This window comes from Calypte anna, chromosome 4 (assembly GCF_003957555.1).
Source record: "Calypte anna isolate BGI_N300 chromosome 4, bCalAnn1_v1.p, whole genome shotgun sequence".
Lineage (NCBI taxonomy): Eukaryota > Metazoa > Chordata > Aves > Apodiformes > Trochilidae > Calypte > Calypte anna.
This window is the reverse complement of record NC_044247.1, coordinates 18,932-46,867: the sequence shown is the minus strand read 5'-3', so window position 1 is coordinate 46,867 and position 27,936 is coordinate 18,932. Positions and strand designations below refer to the sequence as shown.

The 27,936-nt window shown below is 39.8% G+C and overlaps 2 protein-coding genes across 7 annotated transcripts; one reads left to right on the top strand and one right to left on the bottom strand.

Annotated features, from left to right (window-relative positions):
* Positions 1 to 40: 40 nt before the first annotated feature.
* ZC3H12B (zinc finger CCCH-type containing 12B) lies at positions 41 to 19,168 on the bottom strand. Of its 2 annotated transcripts, none has more exons than XM_030448953.1 (6): positions 18,829 to 19,168; positions 8,315 to 9,091; positions 6,634 to 6,773; positions 5,910 to 6,144; positions 5,714 to 5,820; positions 41 to 5,155 (listed from the first exon to the last, which is right to left on the bottom strand). In XM_030448953.1, exons 2-6 carry the CDS (start codon positions 8,923 to 8,925, stop codon positions 3,735 to 3,737), a joined length of 2,514 nt encoding a protein of 837 aa, XP_030304813.1. In that variant the 5' UTR covers positions 8,926 to 9,091; positions 18,829 to 19,168; the 3' UTR covers positions 41 to 3,734. The 2 variants fall into 2 exon arrangements, with proteins under 2 accessions (XP_030304813.1, XP_030304814.1); XM_030448954.1 differs by lacking the exon at positions 18,829 to 19,168 and adding an exon at positions 18,469 to 18,624 and having other exon boundaries at positions 1,651 to 5,155.
* Positions 18,741 to 27,828, top strand: ZC4H2 (zinc finger C4H2-type containing). Of its 5 annotated transcripts, none has more exons than XM_030448956.1 (6): positions 18,741 to 18,886; positions 21,285 to 21,351; positions 23,013 to 23,184; positions 23,987 to 24,159; positions 25,254 to 25,416; positions 26,547 to 27,828. In XM_030448956.1, the coding sequence occupies exons 2-6, from the start codon at positions 21,299 to 21,301 to the stop codon at positions 26,658 to 26,660; spliced, it is 675 nt and encodes a 224-aa protein (XP_030304816.1). In that variant the 5' UTR covers positions 18,741 to 18,886; positions 21,285 to 21,298; the 3' UTR covers positions 26,661 to 27,828. The 5 variants fall into 5 exon arrangements, with proteins under 5 accessions (XP_030304816.1, XP_030304815.1, XP_030304818.1 ...); XM_030448955.1 differs by having other exon boundaries at positions 21,277 to 21,351; XM_030448958.1 differs by lacking the exon at positions 21,285 to 21,351 and adding an exon at positions 21,958 to 22,033 and having other exon boundaries at positions 18,742 to 18,886.
* The last annotated feature ends 108 nt before the right edge of the window (positions 27,829 to 27,936 follow it).

The following is a 27,936-nucleotide window of genomic DNA, read 5'->3' as shown; positions in this document are numbered from 1 at the left end:
ATTAAAAGTATGTATGGAGGAACTCTCCTAGATAAGTGTTTTGGGTTTTTTTTTGTTTGGTTGTTATTTTTAATGAGGATCCTTCTGCTTTTCTAAGCAGTCATACCCACACTTTCTAGATTTATGTTTACAGTCAAAGCATTTTTACAAAAGCTAAAAGACTCACACTAGGGAATGAGTTACATGCAGCAGCAACTATAGCAGAGCCCTCTTCTTACTACAAAGGTTTACGAATACCCACATACTGGTTTAACAGCCATTTTCACTCATTTTGTCATTAAGACTTACATTATATTTGGGTCAACCAAAAAAACCCAAAGAGAATTATAAAATTTTACAACAATTAAACAGTACTGTTTAATACAACAAATAAATAAAGCCAGCTACTGCAGCTCAATACGACAACAGGACCAATGGTAGTGAAATAATCCATATGTACAATTTAATACATTACTGACATGTTATTCTTACAAAAAACATTTAATAACTTAAGACAGACATCTGATAAAGCATTTGATTTTTGCTTCATGAATAAGGTTATACACTTTTAAGTTACAACTTATGTGAAAGTAATGCAGCCAAAGATGAAAGATCAGTAAACCAGAATGGCCAGAGGACTCTCTGGCCCCAGTAAAGCACTCGAGTCTACTGCTTAACTCCTGCTGCTTGCCATTGGCCTGGATTTTACCTTCCCACTTTATTTTTCTCATCTAGAATTCTAATTTCATGGATTTTATTAAAATATAGTTTCCAGAACTGTTCTTTTACAGTTCTAAAAACATTTAAATACCATGCTCTCAAAAAGAGCATTTATACAAAGTCTCATATTTACAATATAGACAGTTATGATCAGGTGTTAATAAGATCAACTCTTCCATGTAAGAAGAAATCTAAGGTTATGCCTGCAAGATTAATAAATGGGTCGGTGTTTTGAATTGGCTTGGAAACCTATCAGAAAACAGAGGTGGATGACTGATTTATCACTTAAAGTAATTAATGAGGAAAGACATCATCACATACAAAACTTTCATTACCTCCAAGAAGAACTAAACAAGCACAAAATTTGCAAATTATTTCCACAAGGCTACAGGGCCCATTCTGTAACTCCACATGTGATGGATCCTAACAGCTTCTTAGAAGAAGACAAATTGTCTTCAAAGTGCCTTAGGGAAATAGAATGCTGGGTTTGTATTGGCAGAGTGTTCTCGTTTAAAAAAGAATTATTCTAGCCAGAAGACAGAAGAATTTAGTGAAAATTAAAATGACTAGACAAACCCTACAAAAATTAATATCTCCATAAGCCATCCAACACTCCAAACAGAAATTCTGCTTGGTTTTCCGCTTTAGAAAACATGAAAAATCCTACTAACCCTCTCTTAAAATAGCTTAATCATCTGTATAATGGGAGAAAAGAGAACAAACATTTTTCTACATACAAATATTTAATTCCATGCAAGATGGAAAACTTAAGTGCACAATAAACTTCATTTTATACCTAAATAATTTATAAATTAATCCCTTAAGACTAAAGCAGGGTCAATAATAATTATATTGTCACATTTTAAACACATGCAGATGAGTAAACAGCAACATTTTTACATAAAGTTTAGTGCAAGACTATCTGCTTAATAAATACTCTAAAGATAACTATGTAATGCTTTGAGGTGTACACACAGTATCTGTGCACATAATAAAATACTTCTGTAAAGTTGTCCTTGTTTGTCTATAAACTACAAGTGCCCATTTTAAATAAGTTTAAGTAATTACTCATGGGCTACTTCCCTGTGACACATGGTGTCACAAACATTGTGGTGAAAATGTAATACTGAAGTTAATCTAGAGATTTGTTTTTTATACAGTTTTTATACAATCAAGAAAAAAGATACAATTTGTATCAACAAACAAAAGGTCATTTCTGGTTATTTGAGGCATTGCTCTCAGCTGCTTATACCATGCAAGAGAAGAGAATAGGAATTAATTGCAAATTAAAAATATAAAATGCTGGTTGGGAAGAAATGTGTCTGAAAACCGGTCAGGAGGTAAGTCTGTTTTTCCAAATTATTATCAATGTCCAAAGATTTCTTTTTTCCCTTTAGTAGAGACAATAAGCAACTAATTGAGCCCTAAGTTATTTTTAAACACCAAGTGTAAGTACAGAATCACCTTGGAGTTAACTTATTTTAAATACATAATGACATGATCATTATGTTACCTGTACTAACACAAGAATATTTATCCTGTGTGAAATGACACAGTTAGCAAATAGCAGTAAATTAACTGTAGTTGCACCTGTAATTGTGATTCATTGTTGGTTTGGGTTTGGTTTTTTTAATACGGTAGGAACATATTTTGCACATGATAAAAAGACCACAAGATACTTTGACTCAAACCAACCATTACAGTAACACAGAAGGAGGAAATGATAGAGCTTTGTTCCTCAGACAAATGATAACTAGAAAGCAGCATGCAAGCCATTATCAAAACACCAGAAACAACCCTGACTGCAGCCTCACGTTCTGTGTGTTTCACAGTAAGAAACATTTAGGCAGTGTCACACCTTCTCATGAAGAAACAAAAGGCCATAAACCAGGCCTTCTCAACTTTCATGAAAAAAACTACAGTAGAAGTCAACAAGTCCTAGCTCGAGACATATCGAGTTAGTAATGGTTCTAAATGTTGAAATATACAATGGATTCAAAAAAGGGCGTCCAGTCAGTGCAGCTTAAAAAACAATAAACGCCTCTTTTGGAGACATTTAGCTACAAAGGTTCCCACCCTGAGCAAGATACCAGTTGCGCAAACAGTGCCACACAAAATTCTCACCTGTTGAAACAGGAACTCTAAAAGCCTTCAAGAGGCAAATGCACACCTTTGCGTGGATCTAAAGAGCAAAAACCAGACCAGCTTTGCCACAAACCCAAACTGTAGCATCTCTTTTCCAGAAGCAGCCTTCCCCCTACACTACTCCCTTCCCAAGTGGATCCTTGTGCTTCCTGCACAGTTGAGAGGCAATTCTGAAGAGAGAAGCTACAGTAAAATTTTTAGTTGAGTGTCTCTCATGCCTTCACACTCCTTAATGCTTTGGTCCTAATATAATAAAAGCATTTGGCTTCTGAGGGATTGAGCCAACCTATTGGACAATTGTAACAGACACTCAAACTCTCAGGGAACAGTTTTGAAATGTAAGTACCAACAACAATATTGACATTCAAAAGCTGAAATCAGCTTTTCCTTTTACAAATTGAGTATTTTAATTTTTGTCAAGCTTACTTTTTGTTTAATATGCCAGTATGCAGTATGAATGACAAAGCTGAAATGCTACAAGTCCCCTTGGTGTGTATAGAGCATACTTTCAAAGGCCAATTAGGTATTTATAAGCAAATTGAAAGTGTACACTAATACATGCAATATAATTGCTAACAATAATTTTGTAGTAACAGCACTGAGACACTGAATGGGATGTTGTAATTCTTAATGAGATATCCATGCAACAGAGTATGCATTTCCTATAAAATAATATTAAAAATCCCTATATTTAAAATCTTTACATTTACAATGCAGTTAATTCTTCTATAGTGCCTCAGCACAGCAGTCATTTGCTACTGTGTACAGAATTTGATACTATCTTAGTAGAAAATATTTACAATAGATTGGCCCCTTCCTTCTTCATTTAGGCTTTCCTCCAGGTCCTGTATGCTGTATAGTCCCATTTATCCAAAAGAGGCTGTAATGCTTTAACGCCCTGTTCTTAATTTGGCAACAATCATCGCTGCCAGCTGTTGTGCATCTGTTGTGTGGGGATTCTTTTCCATCACAGAAAGGACGATGCTTGGAGGGAAGATATTGCAGAGGTTCTTGTATGTTTGGTACTGGTGTTCTGGGATGATGTGTGGTTCCTGTGGCTCACCACATATCCCAATCCAGGGATTCCTCCACAGTTGCTCCATCTTCTCAGGCATGCTTCTTACCATTACAGGTTCGTAACATGGCTGCATGAGGTTGTTACTCAATGGATAGGAGTGGTAAGTGTAAGCCTCTGATGCACATGGCAATGGATCCCAACTAGCATGCTGCTCTCGGCAGAGAGGTGGTCTTCTCTGCCTGGTGGGGTTGCTTTCATAAAGCCGTGAGTCAGAAATGCTGTCCATTCTTGTCATGACCAAGGCACGGCTTGGTTGTGCAGTTGATGGATGAACATTCTGAGGCACAGGGTATTCTCCTGGACAACTGGACCGTGCTCCAACAACTGTATGCTGGGCATGTAGGCCTAAGTGGGAAACTGACTGTTTGCGAAGGGGCTGCTTAGGCTCTTCAGTTCCGTAACTCTGAACTCTATTTAAGGCTTCATGGTAACCATGGGAAAAAGGCTGAAGACGATTTTGCGATGGCAGTCTGTGGATCTTCACATTGTCTTCTGGACTGGCATCTGCTACACCCAGATACAAGTCATTGTAAGAGGAATAAGAATCATTACTTGTATGGCTTAAGCAACTGTCGGGACAGGGGCTTGAGTTTCTAGAATACATGCCCTGGTCCACATCAGCCCCGTAATAATCTGTGTTACGGATACTACTTATGCTCAAGTTGGAGAAATCACTGAGTAAGGAATAATAGCCATGGTCCCCCAATGATTCATACTTGGGGTACTGGTCAGTATAGCTAACTGAGGTGCCATGGCTATTGGTGACTAGTATAGGAGGATATTGTACACTGGACATATGCTCCAGTGAAGATTTCTGATGCATGAACTGTGAGGAACCTGGCACCGGACTGCTTGCAGAACGAGTGTTTAATGCACCAGCTGCATGGCTTTTTGGTGGAGGGAGCGTTGGTACACTTAATGCAGAAACCAGAGACGGGACAGAGCTGGCCTCGGACTTCCGGGCTACTGATAACTTTTCCTCAGGCTCCACAGCTACTGATCTAATGCTTGGATCTGACTGACGTTTTGGGGCAATGCGTTTCACTTCAGAACTGATTTCTCCTTTGGAGCTGGATGGCCCTGTGCCACATTTGGCCAAGGCTCCCTCACTCATAGTTTTCACAGCAGATAATTTGGCACTTATTCGAAGTTCATCCGCTACTGACCTTTGAGGCTGGTTTGCCCGTTCTGGGTGGTAATATTTACATTTGTGCCCATAGGTGCACTTTTTACCTGGAAGAAAAGCAGTTTCAGGTTAAACAAACCAAAAGGCTAATCAGTCCCACCACTTGCTATCTCTTTTCTTTACATCCTTCTCAGTAACAATATCCCTTTAAGAAATAATTATATGTATACCTTGTATATACGTGCAGTCATAGACTCTGCTACATGTATCTTTGTATATCACTGCGTCAAGGGCAGGACACAACACTTCTCTTCCTACTGGGCTCATGACTGCAGTACTGACAACATACTCAATGCTAGATAAACCAAAACAGCTCTAACACAGTTTGTATAGTTATGAATCTCCTTCCTTGAATACAAACCAGAAGAAAAGAGCAAAAAGCTGTTATCCACCAGGTATAGCTGCTAATCCTTTAATTTTTGCTATGTTGTTTTTTCTTAATAGGAGCATAAAGGGTACAAAAGTGCATGAAGTGCTTGAATGGCAACACAAAAACCAAGTTGGGTTTAGTTTGGGGTTTTTTTTTTAGTAACGACAAGATGTTAATTAACTGCTTGCTTTAACTACCTTCAAATACAACCAATCAATCTAACTTCGGCACTTACCATAAGGACACGGTTGTTTCTTATGTTCAGGAATAACTGGCCTTTTCCTTAAGAAATTTTCAAGGCTTGGACCATGGCGTCCTAAAGGATCATCAGGAGGCATAAACCTAAGGAGAAAAAAATGAAAGGTGAATTTCAATTTTTACTGAGGATTCTGAATTAGCAGATTCCCTTACTTTTGAAGAAAAAAACATACTTGTCATTCACAAAAGAGTACATTAGCAGCCGCTCCTCTATGAACTTCTTCCATTCTGGTTTTTCATTTTGAAGATCACGATAGTTGTCATTTGACACAATGATGCCATCAGAGTCAAAAGCAAGTTTTACGATGAATCGATCATCATAGCAAACTACTCTTCTTCCCTGAACTCTTCGAGATGGGGTGAAAACAAGAATTTTTTCTTTTTCCAATTTACGTAAGATTTCTTGATCTGTAAAATAATTTTAGTTGAGCAGCTTTTAAAAAAGTCTTAAAAGAAAGAAGTGCATTCTTTAAAATAAAAAACTCCTTGCCCTCCTCTCACCTTAGAGTAAAACTTAAGTACTTTCTATACATGAAAACACACACTGGCTCTTCAGTGTTCAAGATAATCCCTGGTCTGATACTACCTATTTTGCACTCACTCAGCAATACAGCAGCATCTCCTATATGCTCAATGTTTGCTAATGGGAAAATTATGACTTCATTCCTCCAACATGTTGAAATGATCCAGTAACATTACAAAAAACCCCAGCATTCTTTACAGGTGCAGATACTTAAATGTTTGTTTCCTCACCAGTTGCTGTGTTTTCGAATAGACAGTTGAGTGCAACATCATTGTGCACCATCACATCCGCAGACCCATCAGAAAGATGACATGATTGTGTGCACTACTTAAAAATTTTTAACAAAGAGGTCAAAGGAAATCTCGATCTGTTACCTGTAATTGGTGCATCAGGTCGAGACTGTTCTTTTCTCCATGCAGGTACAAACACAGTGATATCTTTATGTCCTTTTTCCAGAAACCAGTCCACAGCTAGCTGAATTCCCCGACAGGAAAATCCTTCTTTATTCCCATGGCTGGAGAACATGGAAAAATTTGAGAAACATCAAGGACAAAAGTTACATTTGGCTTTGATTGTTGTTGTTGTGGTGGGTATTTTTTTGTTAGTTTTCTTCTGAAGCTGCCAGGGTCTAAGAATGTAAGGGAAACAGAATCATAGACTCATTGAATCACAAGAATGGTTAGGGTTTGAAACAACAACTTGTCTGTAAAGACAAATAAACCTTTTTGTTAGACCAGCTTATATAACTGGAAAAAGTTATCCAAAGTAGTCACCAGGATAGTCCAAATTATTGCAAAATAATTAATGAATACAGAAACAAGTGTTGCTATTTTTCTTTAGATTTTTGTACATTTCAGATCTTTTATATTTTAATAATAACAATAATAATTTAAAAATTGAATACTATCCTTTTGTATTTTCAGATGCATATCCATTTTGTTATCACATGGAATCACAGAATCATCCAGGTTGGAAAGGACCTCTGAGATCATCAAGTCCAACCCTTAATCCACTAACACTGTGGTTCCCAGATCATGGCACTCAGTGCCACATCAGTCTTTTCTTAAAAACCTCCAGGGATGGAGAATCCATCACCTCCCTGGGCAGCCCATTCCAGTGTCTGATCTCCCCCTCTGTAAAGAAGTTTTCCCTAACATCCAACTTAAACCTACCCTGGCAGAGCTTAAGCCCATGGCCTTTTGTATTACTGATAGCTACTTGGGAAAAGAGACCGACCCCCCCCCGGCTCCAACCTCCTTTCAGGGAGTTGTAGAGAGTGATGAGGTCTCCCCTGAGCCTCCTCTTCTCCAGCCTCAACACCCCCAGCTCCCTCAGCCCTTCCTCACAGGAATTCTGCTGGATCCCTTCACAGCCTCCTTGCTCTTCTCTGGACCTGCTCCAGCACCTCAATCTCCTTCCTGAGCTGAGGGGCCCAGAACTGGACACAGCACTCAAGGTGTGGGCTCACCAGTGCTGAGTACAGGGGAAGAATCACTTTTTGTTATGAGTTCAGTAATGAGTTGGACTGGATGGTCCTTATGGGTCTCTTCCAACAGGAGCTATTCTGTGATTATATAAACAGAGCATCAGTTCCAATACACACACACTTTTCTCCCATTGTTGCCATATTGTGCTCAGAAGTGACTCAAGCAGTACAGAGACTACAAATTCAACAGGCATAGAAAAAAAGAGAAGCACAAAGCTAAGTCCAATATTGGTGATACTGCTTTACAGAAGCATCTTTTGGATTGTTTTAACCACAATTTGTCAATGGAAAATCTTGCATGTGAAATATGCTGATAGGACTCAGGGGAGTGTCTGTGTAGTTTGAAATTCAGAGTACTCAATGCACCTATAAAAATCTACATTTTCTTAATACATTGGAAAAAAAATTCAGACCACAAATTCTTTCAGAACAGAAAGCTGAAAGCTGATACTAAAGGGAACCTACTATGCAGACAGTACCAGAAGAAATTGTGGTATTGTGATCACTAAGCAGATTGTGTAAAGAACAGTGGTTTTTTTCTTTTCAAATGTCGTGACAGTGAGACCTACCTCATAGCCACATTGCTTCCATCAATGACAATTGGCCTCAAGTTATCACTGTTATCCACAACTTCATCTTCAAGTGATGATTCAGGGCTTGCTATTTCCTTTGGACAAGGGCCTCTTGGCACCAGAGTGCTAGTGGTACTGCTGGCACTACTCTGTCCCTCAGATTCACTTTTGTTGCCAAGTCTCACAAGCTCTGCCAGAACATCATTGATGAGTGCATCTGCTCCCAGTTTATTCAGTACAGCCTGGATCTGATCTCCTGCATAACCAAGCTTTAAAGCAAAATCCATTTTAGCTTGGTATTCCTTGTCCAAATTCGTTTTACATTCATCTAGCTTCAAGTCTTGTGTGATACTGCTCTGCGAGAAGCTTGGGCGATCTACACAAGGGGACCGACAGAGCGGGCGATGTGGTTTGGTAGAAACCTTCTTTTCTCTCCACCGAGTATTGCTATAGCTGGTTCTGAAGTATGGTTGCTCAGGTTCACTTTCTGAGCTCGTCCATTCCTCAGATTCAGCACTGCATTCCCCAGCATCTTGTTCCACATTTCTGTCTTCTCTGGAGTGCCTCTTCTCCATTTTCAACTTCCCTACCATAGACCAGGCCGTCATCACGTTCAGCTTCCAGCCAGAGAGCTCAGTTCTCTTTCATTTCCAAAGCCACATGGAATTTGTACTCAATTGCATTGTGTTGGCCAATCAAAAGCTTACACGAGGCTGAAGTTAATTTGCTTTGCTTACTATGTTGTGGAATAAACATCACTGACATGGAAGTTCCCTAAAAAAAAATAAATTAAAATTAGTTTTTGACAAATTCTGCAAAATACTCAGCTACAAGGATTTTGTTTACAAGTCAGCAGAGGTCCCTAGTCATTCACATTTCAGTGTAAAAATTGATCATAATAAAGCATATAATTATGTTGTCTCTTTAATCACAAATTAAACACTCTCCCCCCCTAGTTATTCTCAATACAGAAAAAAAAAAATTACACTTCCTATACAATAAACTTCTAGCTGGAATTAATGGAGTAGCTCAGTAATATTTAAAGATAATAAAACAGAAAAAGTTCTCCTGTCTTTACAGCTTTCTCCTGCAGGAACAGCCTGCCCACACCAGAACAACTGTGTGGAGCTCCAGCATAGACCACCCTGACCTCCTTTGGTGCAGATTTACTAACGGAACCTGAAAGTTACGGTTGCTGCAAGCTGGCTGCCAGGCGTGTAACAGAAGTTTACAAAAAAAACAGGGCATCAACACACTGCACTCTCAGCTTACAAAATACTGCAACTAAGGGACACTCTACAGTATTTGTGGTAAGATTAGTTGTTTTTTTTTTTAATTTATGACACAGTATTTCTTTGGCATTGGGCAAAGAACAGTGTGACTCTGATGGCTCAAGTTCAAAGATCTCCATTCTTTTTCCCCAGGTTATCATAATTGCTTTAAGCATAATGGCACAAGAATGTTTTTAGCTTTTGTAAACTTAGGCCTGTTTTCCAACTTCTAGTAAGTTAATCCTAACCCCTTTGCCAATGGATATCCTCTAAGGAGGATCAGCCAAATGCTTTTAAGAATGGAAATAGCCTTGAAAGTATGATGGAGAGAAAAGTTGTTTAGCTTTTCAAATTTACTATTAACTTCTCCATTGGTTTTATTTCAACAAATTATTTTTCCAGAACTAATTAATTTAAACTAATTTTAAAGTATCAAATTTACATTCTTTTATAAACACTTAAATAATAATTTAAAATACAAACAAAATATCTACCTTCCCAACTGGACTCAAACAAACAATTTTTTTATACAGTAATAAAATAATCTAGGAATATCACTGTTATTCCACCTGTGATCTTATTTTTTCTCCCCTTTCCTAGCTGGAAAATAATATAACTTATCTGCATATAAATTGATTCCACCCTTTTGTTGCACTGTCCCAATTCCACATAACATATCTCTAGTTTTCTGTCATTTACTTGTCCTTTCCTGAAAGTAAGATCTTAGATTAACGATCTCCTTGTTAAAATAAGTAACCCTGAATTTAAAGTTTATTTAAAATACAAACAGATTTCTCTCAGTGCTGCTGGCATACTCACTTTGTTGCACTTAAGAAGCAGGAGCTCAGGTTCAGTCTGTGTTAGGAAGCAGCACTGTGTGTCTGGAAGGACTGCTCCCCACCAGTCCCATGCTGTGGTTTACTATTCTTTTTTTTTGGTCGCTAGTGACAGATTGGCGGATCTGTTATCATAGCTCACTCTACAGAAACACCCACTTCTGTGACACATCTTGGAGTATCTTGCCTTTTTTCATTCATGTCAGCCTTTGGTTGAAAGCCACTAACTAGGGAAATTTTAGCTGTCTCATCCCTCTCTTGCATATCAATGGAAAATATCTGGTCTGTGACCAAGTATTTGAGATTCCAATTAAAAATCCACTAAAAAAGAAGTAAAATTCTAGTTATCTTCAAATTATTTAAAAACTAAATCACAGTGTTCACAGAAACCTCTTCTTCATATCCATCTAGGATCTTGTGAGAGAAGCGCTGAAAGTCAGAAAGTCCTGTCTATAACAACTGCAGTAATTTCTGAGGAAATACATCACAGATCTTCCACAAAAAAAGTAGACATTGTAATTTCTTGAAAAGTAGAGCTTTTCCCAAATTTATTTAAAGACCCACCACACAAAGCTAATTTCTCAAGAGGCAAATTTTGTCTAATAGTTTAAATAAACTGCTTCAGCACCAAATGCTATGTTGACAGAAAATGAGGCAGGCAGCCTCCAGAAACCATCTCTGCAACCCTGTACACTCTGTACAGAGCTCCTAGGAAACAAGTCATCTTGCACCAAAGCCTCTCCATCCTTAGTAGTTGCTCCATCTGTGCAACCTGACTGTTCCACTGCATTCAGAGACTAGGGACACTGTGGGATTTGTTCCCACCTGCATCTTAAATTCTCAAACAATGAGAATCATATCATTTTTGTCAGGAGCACAAAACCAAGCAAACTAAAATCCCAACAACAAAAATCAGGACAGGAAAAAATCAGCACAAAACCAAGTTTCCCCACTAACCATTGAGAGAGGGCACCTAGGGAGGAAGAAGTGCTGTGCTGTGTTGCTCCTACATGAGTCAATGTAGTAGAATGAGGAACTTGCCAGTAGAAAGCAGCAGCAACTACCACTACTTTAAATGTACCCTCCAGATAAGGAATCACTTGTAATATTACAGAAACAACACAATGGTTTCTCCCTCTCTTCTTCAGAGCCCTGAAGAGTCCAATCTATACCCTACTGCAACCTCTGCATCTGCATGTAGCCCCACAGTTATCATCACAGCTTTACTCACAGATCATAAACAGTAACATTGTATGGCTGAAATTTTAGTGTTTAGTATGAATTATATTCTCTCCAAAGACAGCAGAATATGAACACACACTGAAGGAAAAATAGCTATTACCAATTTCTGATTTGAAGATACTGTAATTCAGAAATATACAAACTGCAGCTTTAAAGTTTTAATTCTCGTGACATTCGTTGCTAGGCAGCCAAGTTTTCTCACTAAACACCTCTTTCAGCACAGTCACGACTGACTACTAGAACTGATAATGTGATTCAGAAAAAAGAGTGAGGCAAAATTGTCTATATTTTGTTCATATAGGACCACATTGAAAGCAACTAGTTAATTTTGCTGGTATTAAAAACAGAAAGAAAATGTCTGCTCAATGACTACTAAAGAGCTGGTGCCAGACATCCTCTATTCAAAGCATGTTCATTTCAGCAGGACCAACACAATCAGAGAGGATGAGGTGAAAGAATACACAAAAAGGCTTCTTCTGGTCTCTTATGCCACATTCTTTCAACCATCTCAAAGTGCTCTGAGCCATGCCCTTCAAAGAGGCAATGATACACATCTATTAGGAGGAACAACTTTAAAATTAAAAAAATTATTAATTATCTTCATCAACTCTTCATCAACTTTTAAGCAGCATGTTTTCTGTCATTGCAGATACTAAAACACAAAACTAAAACCAAACCAAACCAAAACTACCAAAAATCCCCAACCCAAGTATTTTCTGAAATGTCACTCTCACCTGGTTAATAAATACATATGGTAAATGATTCCATAGTATTTATTTTAAGGACAGGGAGGATTGTTTGTTTTCCCTTGTATATTTTTGAAATAGTGATCATATTTTTTTTAATAACACTTTAAGAAACAAAAATTTTAACTGAATACTGACACATGAGATGATAACATCTAGGGGAGTTCCATATGCACAGCGAATAAATATTGCGTATTTCTCATTCTGTATTTTTTAAACTGCAAAACAAACATCTTCAGAAGAATCAGAAAACCTGGCACGGTTTGGATCAAGAAAAATGTTATTGTCTCCATGGCTTCAGCATGAATGTTGATGTCTCGGTATCTCTGTTTACTCTTCATTTCACTAAGTTATCAATAGCATGCTCCTCTGTATGGATTCTTCCTGTAAGAGAGGCACAGAGGAAAGGGCATCTTTCTGGAGAAGCCTGTTCTAAACAACAGCCAAGTCACAGGTACATTATGTATCTGCTACGACGATGCCTCAAGCTTACAGCGCAGATAGAGCATAAGCCTACAGCAAAAAGGCTTTTTGAGAACTTGCTGATTACACAGACGTACCGATTCCAGTAAATTAAAAGCCTAAAACCATGAAAACAATATGAGTAGAAGCAAAAAGAAAAAGTCTTTTTAGAAGTGATTCAGCGTTCGGAGACACTACAGGATGTGCAACTTCGCAGTGTGCTACAGCACAGACTAGTGGTTACTCTGCAGACACATTCTCGGCATACATTTTTGTGATCTTTAAAAACTTCCTCAACACACGATTAATTGCCATTTTGAAGACATTACAATTTGGGCCTGCAACACAAAGAAAAACCCCAGCAACGCGAAATGTATTGTACGGGTCTTCAGGAATGCAAGAAAACAATATTCAGTGGGCAGTAGTTACTGTGAGGCGTGACAGACAATGAGCCGCTCAAGATGCATGGGTGGCACTGGACTTTGGATTAGCCCTTAATTTTGAAAACAGCGTTGCCACAGCACTCATGAAAAAAGTGACAAAACTCAACACAGCTGTTTCCATGGCACTGAAGAACCATCTTGTATTCTTAGTTCAGGAGCAGTAAAGATATTACACATTACTGCTTGCTGCTTTGAATATTTTCTGAGGTAGCAAACTACTTTATCTGCTGAGAAGTGCTAAAAGCTGACAAAGGATATGAGTCACAAATAAAAATGGTAGCTTTTTCTCATTCTAATTATACATTTAGGTGGTACACATCTGCTGGGACAGATTCACAACTGAAGAAAAGCAGAAAATGTTCTAAAATTAACATTTAAGTATTTTGCAATGGATTAAAAAACTGGAAGTTGTGCTGCATGACATTATGCACAATTCTCTTTTGTCCTTAATAAAAAGGGCTGGTGAAGCGTAGTGTTTTGCCTGTGTGTTTACCTGTCATTAACCCAATCATTATTTTAAACAGAGATAACAGGAATTCATTATAGTTTACACAGGCATACCATAATAATCCATAAAATGTAATTCAACAGGAATTAACCGCTTTCACCAATTAATTTTCCAATCCTTAAATTGAACTACTTTCAGCATGTAACCTATGTGGTAGCTGAGCACATTTAATTTTCATTTACTGTGTCAGGTCCTGCAAGATTGTATGAAAATAGGATAGGAGAAGCTTTGTAGAAAATTATTCTATTCAAGTTGGCTGTTTTGAAAGTAATGTGACTCAAAAACATGATGCTTTGGCAAAAATACAACATACATAATTGTTGTCACAGTTTCAAGTGCACCTCTCAGTAACGTCAACAAGATCACATGAACAAGCACTCTGAATTTAGGTAGCAGGGACTGGAATAAAGAATCCTACCCTTTTATACCTTTTAAAACCATGTTTTACATAGTTTAAGACTCTCCTAAGCACCTTTTTACTTAGAAAACAACACTCACAAAAGCATCAAATCGTTGACAGATGTGTAGCACATGTACTCTGATAGAGCTTCCATAAAAAGTCCAAGATACACACAACTCACTGAGTGAAGGAAAACAAGTATATCAAGCTTTAACTGTGTGAGAAGCAGCTTTGTTTGATGCAAACATCTGGCTTTTGCACCACTTAAAGTACTTTGCTCTCTGAAGAGTCTTCCTTATTTAAAAGCAACACTCTTATTTTAAGATACTTAAAATGAACATATGTTCAAATACATTTCCTACTTCTTATTCTAATCAATTAAATGAACTAATTTCTCCATTCCAGAAGGGATGGTCTAAACCGAAGACATGAGCACAAATCTCCAGCTCATTTATATACTGAAACATCTATAATCAGCATCCACAGAGTATGTGTTAATTCAAATAGCATTTTTAACAGAAGTGTTAAAATGGCTGATCAGAGTTTTCATTCCCTTGATAATTAGTGCCATATAAATGACAACATTTGGATTCAATTTAATGGATTTTTCTTACCTTACTATGCAATATCAGTCTCAACACATTAATGGGAGGTTTCAACACTGTCATTTTGATGAAAAGAGAAACCAAAAAATACTTTGATGAGTAAATCAAATGTTCCTTTAACCAAGTCTCACCCATAAGCAGTTTCTGTTCAAGAAACCTGAAAAACAGGGTATTCTGTTTTTAAAGGCCTTGATATATTGAGTAGACCCTCACATGCTGTGCCATTCAACAAGAAGTGGGTTACCCTCAGCTGTACCCTCACATGCTTTCTGATTTCTGATAAACTGAAACAACCACTTCAGAAGCTACTAAAAAATGCGAAAAGCAGAAACAGACACCTCACTCAGTAAGCATCAAACAGCACCTTTATGGAAAGCAGAAAGAGAAGCTTAAAGGAGTCTTGTGACTCTAGATTTTCACACCTGTTACTGATTTTGCAAAAACAAAATCAATTTGTCACTAATTAGGTCTGCTTTGAGCAAGGTGTTGGGACTAGAATGACCTCCTGAAATCCAATCTAAATTAGGTATTCTTTTATTCTACAATTTCTTCATTCTTGTCATGACAACACTGCTCATTTCCAAGGTGCAGCTGGAAAGACATCTTCAGGAAGACAAAAGCCTACTGCTTTGCTTTTGAAAACAGAAACAGCAAATCCCTATGCTCCAGTACCTTCATCTCCCCCCTTCTAGAGATCTATATATGAATTAAGCCTCAGAGTTCCTTTTTGTGGTATTCAGTTTTATGTGAGTTTTCTGTTTGTTTTTTACATCAGGACAACTTAAAAGTCAGAAGTGGGAAAGACTCTGAAATTAGTGTTTGACCTTAAAAAAAAAAAAAAAAAAAAAAAGGCAGGGTGGGACAGAAGGGGCAAGCAAATGTGATAGCCAGTTTAAAATTCTCAGAACATGTTTTGACTTTATGAGATGTGCCTGAGATATCTGTGGGCTCATTAAAGAAGCATATATGTTAAATTTCTTGTGCATGTCATTAGTAAAACTAATTGGAGTCTGAACTTTCAGCTTTAGCCTAAGGTTCATACTCTGTCTCTGTTACAGCATTCCTCTCCGGACAACTGAAAAAAAGAAGTTGACTCAGATAACCAGAACAGGTATTAATTTTGACTGGGGGGGGGACATTCTCTCCAGACAGACTGAGTGTAGAAAATGCGCTCTTACATTTCAATGAACAAGCACCTTGGTCTGTGCTAGCATTTGTAAAAAGCTTTAGTTATACTCTACCATGGTATTCTACTGAAAGTTTAGGAGAGGGCCACAACAAGTCATGTATAGCCTGGGTTTTATTTTGACATGATGACTCAACCAGCTTTGCTAGCAACAAATGTGAAAATTAACTGATGTAAGAAAATTAAATGCAACAGATACCTTTAAAACTCAAATGACACTTAGCTGAAGTACTTTTTTAAATACAGAAAGAACTTATATATTTGAATCAAAACTGCCAGCTTATGAAGAGGGTGTTTTATTATGGCCTCTCTTGTGACTAGATTTTCCACTTCAAAACAATAAAGCTACAACTTAGGAGATGCTATACTGCTTAGCTCTGCACTTCCAAATATATTTCCTGAATGTGAAATACATCAAATGCAATACTACACATGACAGCATCAGAAAGCCTAGATCTGTAAAGCTCCTCATAGTATTCTTACTTCAAGGTGAATTATGTATGTTACCATTAATATATCATAACAAATATAGATTATCAACAAAAAGCAACAACTCACAGGAAACTAAAAACCCATTAACAGATGTAAAGAGTTTTTAAAATACCAGTGTTGTTACTCATACATGCTTTTATTTATAATACCTAGAAAGAAATAGCCTTTTACAATAAACCTATGAAAATATAAATATTTATATATATATATATATATATATATAAACATGCACATGTCCAGTCAGGCACACATGTGTCTTGAAAGCTCTTTCTGTCTAGCAGATTCCATGATCAAAGGAGGACAGCATACTCAGAGGTGGGTGAGGTCTAGGTAGCATTACAACCATTCTTTTATATATAATTTTTTTTTTTAAATATATATAAATTACGAGATGGAAAAATCAAAGTAATTTACAATGTGGCAATGCCTGGAAACTTCTGAGTTTATAGATGACATTTTTTCACCTTTTCAAGCTCTGTTTCCCTAACTGAACTTACCTGCTGCCTTCCTTGATCTCAAAAGCTCTAGTGCTTCTGCTCTTGATGTAAACAGTAACAGAGTATAAGCATCAGCAGCAATTTATTTTATTTCTGTTATTCAAAGATCTATAGTAGAACTGTAAGTGTTTAATAAGATGACATTTCAAATGTTAACTGTAAAGTGGGTAGGAAAGTCAAAACCTGTAGATGTCTGAAATGGAGGAAGCTGCATTGGAAAAGGCATCCAGAAAGATCAAGGAACAGAAAGCCAGAATTTACCTCATTTACAGCAGCTGACAGTTAGTTCATCTGCATATAACGTGTCATTGGTATCCATTCACTCTCTCAACATCTTTTGTTTACATTCTTTCTGAATAGTGAGTTTGGATTTCATTAGACTTTTTTAATCATATCTTAAAAGATGCAATTCAAGTGAAAATGAAATTTACTTGGGAAACTTTACAGATTGCTCATATTAAAACTTGCTAAGCATTAGATCATTGTAAAAGACAAGTAGATTACAGTCCAGAAAATGTCAACAGCCACAAGACTGATATATGGAAAACATATAACAGAGAAGAAGACACATTTCAATTAGTTAAATTGTTCTAAATCTGAGGATGACCTTGACATTCCCACTAGCCCATTTTTCCAGCAAGAAGCAAAGATAATTTAAGTGACATTAGCCACACTTGTGAAATGCAGTTTTGAGGGCCACATACCATAGTTGATTTATAACATGTGGCAAGCAAAAGCTGCATCTCATCAATAAAGGACACCTCCTATACAAGAATGACTACTTGACTGACACATCCATTTCCATAAACAAACATACCAAGCATGAGAAATCAGATGGATCTGGAATGCTGCATGCTCCAAGCACTCAGAACTACTAATATGCATAATGAGTTCATAAATGACCAATATTTTAATTTTCTTTCTACTCCTACTTCCCATTTATGACAATACACACTAACCACCGAAACACATTGCAAGATTAAAAAAAAAATAGTATCACATGTATATCAATAAACTGTAATGAATTTAGAGTTACAAGTGGCATGTCAACTTGAGATGACACAATAGATTTTGATTCACTTTGCTATTTTGTGAAAAAATATAGAGCTCTTGTGAACTGTAATCTCTAAGAATTAAGTTGCAATTAGAAAAGCAGACAGCTAAGAAAAACACAATTTAAAATTAAGTGGTTATAAAAAGTACTTCAAACCACATGAATATTGCAGTGACCAGTTCCTTATTCACATTTGCACTATTAAGCAAAATGGAAGAATTCAAGTAGTGATCATCTGGTACACTCTACAAAAGTTAATTTCCTTATTTCACCAACTCGCTCTCGTTAATTCAAGTTTCTTGCTGCCCTTCTTGATGCTCAGACACAGAACAGCACTCTAACGCGGCCTTCGCCGTCCCTCCTTGGACCTCATACTGAAATTAATTAGGGAGAAAATCCGATTCCGTACCAACTGCCTAGGCCGTTTCACTCGCCCTGCCTCAGCAACATCCCGGGCCGACGGCACCCGGGAAAACAAAGCCAGCCCCTCGCAGGTCCCGCGCAGCATCTGAGGCGAGGCGGCACGGAGGGCGGCCGGAGGCAGGCAGAGGCCGTCCGGGGCAGCCACCCCTCCCCGTCCGCAGGCGCGGCCCCGGGACACAGGCGGCGGTACCGGGCCGGCAGGGGCACCCTACGGGCCCGCAGAGCCCCGCCGCCGGCAGCCCGGAGGAGGGGGCTCCGCCACTGCCCGGGCGTTGCGCCGGCCATCCCCACCCCGGGCCACTCCTCGCCCTCCCTCAGCGCCCCTCTCCCCCCGCCGGGGCCTCACCCTCTGCTGTCGCTGCTGACACCGCCCGCGGCTGCCTGCGGGATCTGGCGGCGGAGAGGTGAGAGACGGCGGGGCTCGGCGAGGCCGCGGCACGGGCCCCACTCCGGCCGCTCCCGCCGCATGAGGGGGAAGGGCAGGCCCGAGCGAGGGGAGAGGAGGAGAGGGGAGGCGGCGGAGCAAAGCCAGGGCGGGACGGAGAAAGGAGGGGGGAGCTGTGGGTGCAGGGCTCAGCGCCGGCGGGAGCCCGGGGGCCGCTGCCTGCGCCTCATCCCTGCCGGGGCCACCGCCGCTGCCCGGGCCCCGTCGCCTGGCAACCGCGCGCGGCCCCCGCTGCTGCAGCCTCGCGGCGCCCCGCGCGCCCCCGAAGGCAGCTCACGCGCAGCCGGCACGCGGCGGCGCGCGCCAGCCTCCCCCTTCCCGCCCGAGGCGGGGCCCTGCGCGCGCGCCGCGGGTGGAGCTGCGCCGGGACCGGGGCGCGGGGCGCGAGCGGGGTTGGTGCACGTTCCTGCGGCGCCTTCCGGATGATGTCAGCGCTGACGTCACCGTCCGCGCCGCGGCGCGCTCAGGGCTGCGGGGTGGGAGCGCAGGGGAGGCTGAGAGGGAGGAAAGGGGGGGGGGCGAGGGCGAGGGTCCCCTCGGGTTGGCCCTGCGCACGTCGTCACCCGCCTGACCTGGAAGCCAGATGTGGGGAGTGAGAAGGGCGGATGGGGAGCCCGCAGTGCTGGCGGGAGTGCGGTGTGTGCCGGTGCTGCCGAGTGTGGAAGTGTAGAGTGACGTGCAAGACATGGCTGGATGCAGAGGTCTTCGGGCCCTCCTTCGAAAGTGACCATAGCTCCCGCAGCCCTTGGCTCTCAGGGGTGACGGCAGGTGCTTTGCATACAGTATATTGATGTTGATATGTATATATATATTGAAAGACAAAAAGAAATGGCAAAAGCTTTCAGCTCTGCTTAAATTTGACATGTAAAGACTGGATGCTTTAAAGGTCTCAGGGCTAGCATGCATCCGCCTCTTGTCAGTGCCAGTGTTGCTGATGACAGCCTTCAGCTTCCTAAAGCGTCCTGACACCAGTATCAGCTGTCCCTTAAAATATGAGGTGGGCCAGTACCATTGAGATCGCCCAGATGTGGGAAAGAGAGTATTGCAAATATGACTTGAGAACATGTTGAAGGCTCAGTACCCCAGCTGGATACAGAAAGAATCCAATTGCATTAAAAAAACTCAGAAATTTAAAAGAAAATGTCACAATTTTAGATGTACCTTTTCAACTCATCCATTTTCCCATTATTAGGTTTGACAGCATAGCCACCCATTCTGCTCATGGTGATTTGTACCCATTAGCCAGAGTTCAGTCCTGTTTGATGTTTTACTTGGGCGTCTTCTCCATTAGTCTTTATTTTCTAGTATTCATTTAAATGCTACTTTTTTCATTCTAAAGGATGTAAAACGATCATCTTGCCCCACTGCCTGGCCACTTCAGGGTTTATCAAATATGAAAGCAAGTTTTAAGGGATGTTGTCCAAATTCCTTCTAAACACTGACAGGCTTTGGACATTGACCATCAGGAAGCCTCTTCCAGGGTTTGAACATCCTGTCCAAGGAAATGCTTCCTAGTGACTGGTTTGTTTCTCCCCTGGCACTCTTTATAATGCATTTTAAAGTTTTCTGTAAATGACAGTGGAAAAATATCTAAGCTAAACATCAGCATATTTTTGTTAGGGTAGTATTTTTTTTTTCCAGAAAATAACGAAGACATTTTAAAGAATAAACATTAACATGTTATATTTGGTGTAATTACATCCAGTCTTGTAGAACTGATTGCTCTAGCCAGGGTGATTAGGAATCATTCTTGGGAGTTTTTTCCAGCACCAGCACCCTCATCCAAGACTGTTCAGGGCTTCATCTTACAACTTCCCTGCGGGAGAAAAAAAAGGTAGCAAATTGGTTAAAGTGATTCCCAGCACCTCGAGTCTACTATACTGCACGAATCTTCCATGTGAATCGCTGGGAACTGTAGCATGTGAAGCGTGCATCTTAATGCACGTTCGGTAATATTAACGAAATGCTAAACATTGCACAGATCTCGGGAGGAAGTCTCGCTTTTTATGCACTCCTGACAACCTTTGACATCAGAAGGTGTGACAAACGGCTCTAGAGCGGAGCTGCAGGAAGGTGGTAGGGAAGCTCTGCTTCGCCTTGTGGGTGATGTAGTCTCTCTGCTGCAGCTCTGCCCAGACACCGTGGGGAGCCGGACTCTCAGTCCCAGAGTTCCCGCTGGAGCCTGCCGCACAGGCTCAGACACCAGCCCTGCGAGGGGGTGCATGCATTGTGTCTATTGTATGGTTTTTTCCTTTTTTTTTCTTTTCCTTTTTTTTTCTTCTTTTTTTTTTTTTTCTTTTTCTTTGTCTTTTTTTTTTCTCCCCTGCCATTTTATACATTTCACGTGAGGTTTAAAGCGGGAGCGAAAAGCATGGCAGATGAGCAGGAAATTATGTGCAAACTCGAGAGCATCAAGGAGATCAGGTACGTTTGCTTTGTGCTGCATCAGTTCCATAGCAGCTTTCTCCTCGGAAGAGCGGCGGAGTTCCCTGGGTCTGAAAGTAGCTATTGTGCTGCTGAGCGGGAGGAAACCGCTGCTGAGGTTTGTGATCAGAGTCGAAAATACATTATTCTAAGTAGAGAAGGAGCATATGCTGCCGAAATGGGCAGGGGAAGGTTGTGCATTTCCAGAGAACCGGCCCCGAGCGGTACCGGGAAGAGGAGGGGGAGGAGTGGGCGGGTGCGGGGAGTGGGTGATTTTTCTAAAGCCCTTTCAGTTATCATTTGTTATTCCTGAGGCTCTTTGTCATGAGTCTGTCATTTTGCCTCGATCACCTCCCGGCAGGAGCCCTGATGGGCCGGAAAAGGAAGGTGGGGGGCTTGGTAGCGCTGGGGGGGCCTCGGAGTTGGGGGGGCTGGCTCGGCCAGCTGCTGAAGGCATTTTAAATTTAAAAAAAAAAACAGTCTAAAAAAGTCAATCCTACTTGCAACATTGATGTCAATTTTGAGTGTCCTTTAACAAAATCTCTGCTGTGGGCAGCTTTACTCAGTAGTGCACCTGGAAGCCAATATGTATCTATTTGTTACTAGGCCTAAACTGACTGAGAAGGAATGCTGCAGTCTTGTGTTTCACACGAGGTAAAGCAGAGTTCTGGAACTCTCGAAGGTGTGCATGAGATGTGACATTCCAGGCTCTTACTGGAAACATCTAAGTGTTATTGACACATAGGTTACATAGTATCATATTCTAACTTCCAGTACAGGAAAAATAACTAAGGCCTCTTCATTAACTAAATCACAGGAACAAGAACGGTTTATTTGTTCTGTTCAGCAGCTCGGACCAGGGCTGAACTACAATAGCAGCAGGTTGTTCTGTTGCTTAGAAATGTCTGAAGGCTGAAACTCTGAGCTCTTTGATTATTATCTTTGAAGAGAGAGTTAACTGTTTAGATATAAACATTTTAATTCTGTAATTCTTTAATTCTATAGAATTAGAGATTAGCAAAAAAAAAAAAATCAGCATGCATGATATGGTCAGGAACATTTACAAATATGTGACAGGTACTAGATATTAGCAAAGAACTGAGAGAATGCAGAGTTAATTGCAAATGGGATTTTAATAGCCGTGTCATTTAGGTTTTTACTATTCTGATATGAAAATTCTCTGGAATTTTCAATCACAAGTTGAAGCTAGTATTTTAGCAGTTCAAGTTACTGTCCACATAGTTTTAGTGTGTATGACACTCTAATCACCCCCAATTAATTTTACATTCCCCAGAATCCTGGGCTAAATCTCCCAGATGTTCTGGATTTCTCTATTTTGGAACCAGGGTTTAATCTGAGTTAACTGATAACTCTACTAGTACAAACTCTCTGAATCTACTGTAGCTGTTCAAGTTTGACCATGTTCTGTTTATTTCATAATTCAGTATAAGTATTCTCGTATCACTGAAAAGCTCAGCAAAAGGGCTGGAATTAGAATTCAGTTCTCTCATTCCACCTTATCCCTTCTCAGACATGTTTAGTCTTGCCCTTGTCTATTACTGCTACTACCTTCTTTCAACTCTTGAAGTAGCACCCTGCAAAAATATGTTACAGTGACTTACTGTTGTCTCTCTATGTTTTTAATTATCACTGGTATCCAGGAGTAAGACTTTGCAGATGGAAAAAATAAAGGCACGACTGAAAGCAGAATTTGAAGCTCTGGAGTCTGAGGAGAGGCACCTGAAAGAATACAAACAGGAAATGGACCTGCTGCTGCAAGAGAAGATGGCCCATGTGGAGGAGCTGAGACTGATCCATGCTGATATTAATGTGGTATGCAACAGTCCAATGTAAACAGCCTGACTGAAACACAGTTGTATAGGAATCCTCTCACATCAGTGCCTCAGTTTATAAACAAGAAAGATGAGCCAATTAGAGGCACTAAATGGGGAAAGTGTTTTTAGACCTGCAGTTTTTATGTCATGTTAGGGCACAATCGTGACTGTGCAGCGCTTTCTAGCTCTGAAGGTATCTGTGCTTTGCACCAGAGGAAAAAAGTTCCTACAACATAAGCAAGTACAAGCTATATGCTGAATGTGCAGACAGCATTTATCTGTCACTTCAACTGTCTGTTCCCCTACTGGCTGTCTAACTTCAGTCTCCCTCTCGTTTTCCTGTCAGACTGTCTCTGCTGCTTTCCCCATTTATTGCAGTAAGAGAAGCAGGAACCTTCCCTTAGCTTTTTTGTTAACTTCTAGCCATGGATGCTCAGGTATCTTAGAAACACAGAAAATTAGTTTATTCTATGTTATTTGGGTTTTTTTAATGTCCTTAGTGAGTTTTCTGTAGCTCCTTACTTTCTGCTGTATCTGTAGCCTGCCTGCTTTTTTCTGTTGTTCAGGTCATATAGGTTGAATGCACCTTTTTGAAATGAAAATGTATTTGTATGTCATTTTCAGTTGCTTCTTCCTTGCACAGTGTTCAACCTCCCAGTATCTCGACTCTTTGTTGTAGTATTGCACTTTTTCTAATCTCTTCCAGCTTGGGTGAGAAGAATGTCCGCTGAGACATTTTCTTGCTCAGAGAGCTATTAAAGGGAAAGTTCTTTAAAAGCATGCTCATCCCCCTGTTTCAGATGGAGAATACTATCAAGCAGTCTGAGAATGATCTCAACAAGCTCTTGGAGTCTACTCGGCGTCTGCATGAGGAGTACAAACCCCTGAAGGAGCACGTGGATGCCTTGCGGATGACTCTGGGATTGCAGAGGCTGCCAGATCTTTGTGAGGAGGAAGAGAAACTGTCCCTTGAGTAAGTTTCCAAAGCAAACATTTTCTGGCTTATACCTTGTCTTGATTCCACTGGTTATTTTGTCAATTTAGTTTTGTTGGTAGATGGAAATAACATTTGTTATTTACCAAAAGAGGATGTAGGAACACATGTATTTGATAACACTCAGTGTAAATATTCCAAGCTTCAAACTCTGCATAAGACATGCAAAAATTCAAGGGTGATTGGTTCTTCAGATTTTTATATCATATGCTGCTTTTACTAGCAAGACTTTTTTTCCTGAATTTTTTTTTTTCGCTTGTTTAGCAAGGAGAGATAAGAGGCAGTTCAAGTAGGTATGTGAAATAAGTGCTCTTCAGTCGGTTACTGCTGCTGTCTGTAAGAATGTACATTTTTGCTGCTTGCACATGTCAGTGGCATTTAGCCATATACCTGTGACTGTCACCTAGTAAGTTTATCCTAGATGTGAAACAGATTTGGATAATTAATTACAGTTTCGTTTTTAGGTATCACCTAGGTGGGCGAGGATGACAGAGTTCACTGAACTTCATTTAACAGATCGGTTTTAAATGCAAGTGGTGTTTTGAGAAAGTTAGATTTCTCTTAATGCCCAGCACATTTGGCACAACTTTCACAGACAGTTATCAAGATTTATTTTGCATTTTTTCAGAAATGCTGTTTTCCATTTGAAGCACCTTGGCACTACAAAGAGTTTGTTAATATTTTACATACAAATTTTTTTATTTTAAGAGAAAAAATACATTAAAACTGTGTATATAAAGTTTAACAGAAGTGCATCTTAAGCTGTTAAATATTAAAAACAAATATTGTCTATTTTAAATCCTAGCAGATTTATATCCAGTTGTACATCAAGATACCTTAGAAGCTGACAATCTGGAATCTGGCTGAAGTGTAAAATGCAGAAGAAAATAGGAACATACCACCCGTTCTATTTATGAGCTAGTCCAAATGGTATCCAAGTGTAGGCAATTTGAGTAGTGGAGGAACATGACAGGGAAATGTGATGCATTATATTTTAATACCAAATATCTTTTATGAACTAGTGGAATACTCTAGAAGATGGTTTAATTTTTTATTTGGTTTTTTTTGTCTAGCTACTTTGAAAAGCAGAAAGCGGAATGGCAGACAGAACCCCAGGAGCCTCCCATCCCAGAGTCTTTGGCTGCAGCTGCAGCAGCTGCCCAACAGCTGCAAGTGGCGAGGAAACAAGATACCAGACAGACAGCAACTTTCAGACAGCAGCCACCTCCAATGAAGGTCAGGAGATGGAATACCCTGGGTTTTTGCCCTTTATCATTGGAATGTATTAAGTTGATTGATATTTACAAAAAAGAAAGATGATTTGTTCTGATCCAGATTTTTCCTGCAGTAGTTTAAATCAAGAGCAAACCCAGCAGACCTAAGGTAGTAGCACTGGTGATAAAGGCTTAAGAACAGGGCTCTGTATTATTTGACTGCTTTATGACTTTAGGGTCTCCATCATCAGAGATGTAGGCAATTCCTACTCCTCTAGTGTTTCATGTGGGAGAAAAGCATGAAAAAAAACCAAACAAAAACCCAGAAAGCCAGACAAGAGATATCTAATAGCTGGGAGTTAATCCCAAGTAGATTCGTATTAGACACAATGCACATATTTTATGAGGGAGAGTAATTAGACAAATTACCAGGGGAGGTGATTGTTTCTGCATTTCTTGGCATCTCCAAGTCAAGACTAACCTATGGATTCATTTAACCTAAGCACAAGCACTAAAGTGACAGTTTTGTAGTCAGTAAAACAAGCTCAGTGCTTTGTATTCGTCCCTCCCAAGTTACAAAGATTCACTGACTAGGGAGGCAAACTGACATAGGTACACTCTGTAGTTATGCACTTACTCTCTGGAGTTAAACCATTAAAAAGCCTTTCTGAAAGTAATATCCTTTAGTCAAATGGATGTTAAAAGGCTTAGTATGGAGCAAATGGGAAGAGTTCTGTATCTTGTGTTAAATATGTGAGATTCATCTAAGCACCTGCTTCTGCCTTGAGTTCTGTGACATCACAGTTGGCCTTCACTCTAACCTTCAGTGAGCTATTACGCATGTAAACATCTTTAAAAGATGTGGAACATTTAACACAAAACAGAATTTAATGTTAAAATTCTTGATAAATGCACAGACCTTGTGTCTGCTAAACTGCAGTTTCAGTTCAAGGGGGCACTCTAGGTTTTCAGTTGTCCTGAATTTACTGTACAGTCTAGAGACTTGTATAAAAAGTAGCCCTGCTTTGCCTTTGAAGGCAAGCACACTTAGGTTTTTTTTTTCTGTACTGTAACTTAGAATATGCTACTCCATAATCTGTGTAAGTATGACAGTTAAAGTTTGTAACGAGAGGCTGCAATGTCCCATTTCAGGCATGCTTATCATGTCATCAACAAATTCATCGGAATGCTCCCATATGTCCGCTCTGCAAAGCAAAGAGCCGATCGCGGAATCCCAAGAAACCCAAGAGGAAACAGGATGAATGAAACACTGGAGGTGGACAAGCAGACACCTGACCTGTTCTAATGCTCTTCCATCAGAACTGCAGAAGTTGCCAAGTGTTACTGAAGTGCAGACTCAAGTATGATTGACCCATTGTTTTCTATTTAATGCAACGTAAGCACAATGTTCCTGTTCTGTCTTTATTTCCTTCCAGTCCTGAGGATTTGGTTTGGGGAAAGTAAGTATTACTGGTGCTGCAGTTTTAACATTTCAATCATTACACCTTTTGGATTCCTGAACAAAGTAGAGTTATTATACAAGTATCCTAAATGCCAGGTTATTCCTATTTGCCATATGTCTTTAACACAAGTGTTTTTTATGTTCTCTTTTTAAGAACAGCTGTTACTAAAAGATTATTCTGTTTTCTCCTGATAACAGAAGGCTATCTGAAGTGCTGGAATAGCAGACTGCTGGGTTTATTTCACTGAACAACAGTTTGTTTTCCTAGCTAGTAAGACTGCATAGGACTGTGTATCCAGTAGAGCTCTTTTTATACAGGAAGTGTTCAGGGAAAAAAATAAATTGGTTATGCAGGAAACCAGCGCGCTAAAGACGCATGTGAGTTTTGATTTACTGGCATGTGATTGTACCATTCCCTCAAACTTGACTAAAATTTTAGAAAGGGCATCAAGTTGCTGTCTGTGTGGGAATTTCTAAAAAGGAAGAAATTTGTGATGCTTTAACATCTTAATATGGTATTATTTTCAGCAGTCAGAAGAGTCACTGACTTGGGTTCAAGTTGCAAATGAACTGTATTAGTGCTCCTTTTAGACCCTGTGGCCAGCCAGCCCACTGTGCTTCTCTAGGAATCATGCATGAAATATCCTAAATCTCTGTGCACACAGACTGCAACATCAGCTATTCCTCATCTCTCCTATTTCTGGTCCCTAAAGCTGGATCACTCTTGGCAGACATATCTTCCACTGGAGCACAGGGGAGTTTGGTAACATGCATTGGTAACAGCATCAACTTAAAATTATGTATGTCATCAAAATTGCCTGTCTCTGCCATCGTTGTCCTCCCTCAAGCAAAGCATCCTATTTTTGTATCTTCTAGTAGGCAATTTTCAAGTAAGCTTTATGTCATCCCAGGTTTTTTTCTTGCTCTGTATGTGTGCCAAAAGAACCCTGACTAAAGGATCCTTTAAACTACTCCCTGTATCCTTGTCTTCCCTTCGTTTCACTTGATGTAACAGCAGTTCCTCCAGTGGGGAGGATGGCAGTGACCCCGCTACAGAACTGGGGCTTAAAACTTACTCAT

Coding starts and splice junctions, on each gene's coding strand:
- ZC3H12B (XM_030448953.1), bottom strand. CDS start 8,925: ATGACGGCCTGGTCTATGGTAGGGAAGTTGAAAATGGAGAAGAGGCAC. Junction 6,774..8,314: donor GGAAGCAATGTGGCTATGAG/GTAGGTCTCACT, acceptor CATGTTCTCCAG/CCATGGGAATAAAGAAGGAT. Junction 5,821..5,909: donor TACTCTTTTGTGAATGACAA/GTATGTTTTTTT, acceptor TTTTCTCCTTAG/GTTTATGCCTCCTGATGATC.
- ZC4H2 (XM_030448956.1), top strand. CDS start 21,299: ATGGCAGATGAGCAGGAAATTATGTGCAAACTCGAGAGCATCAAGGAG. Junction 21,352..23,012: donor GAGAGCATCAAGGAGATCAG/GTACGTTTGCTT, acceptor ACTGGTATCCAG/GAGTAAGACTTTGCAGATGG. Junction 23,185..23,986: donor TCCATGCTGATATTAATGTG/GTATGCAACAGT, acceptor CCCCTGTTTCAG/ATGGAGAATACTATCAAGCA.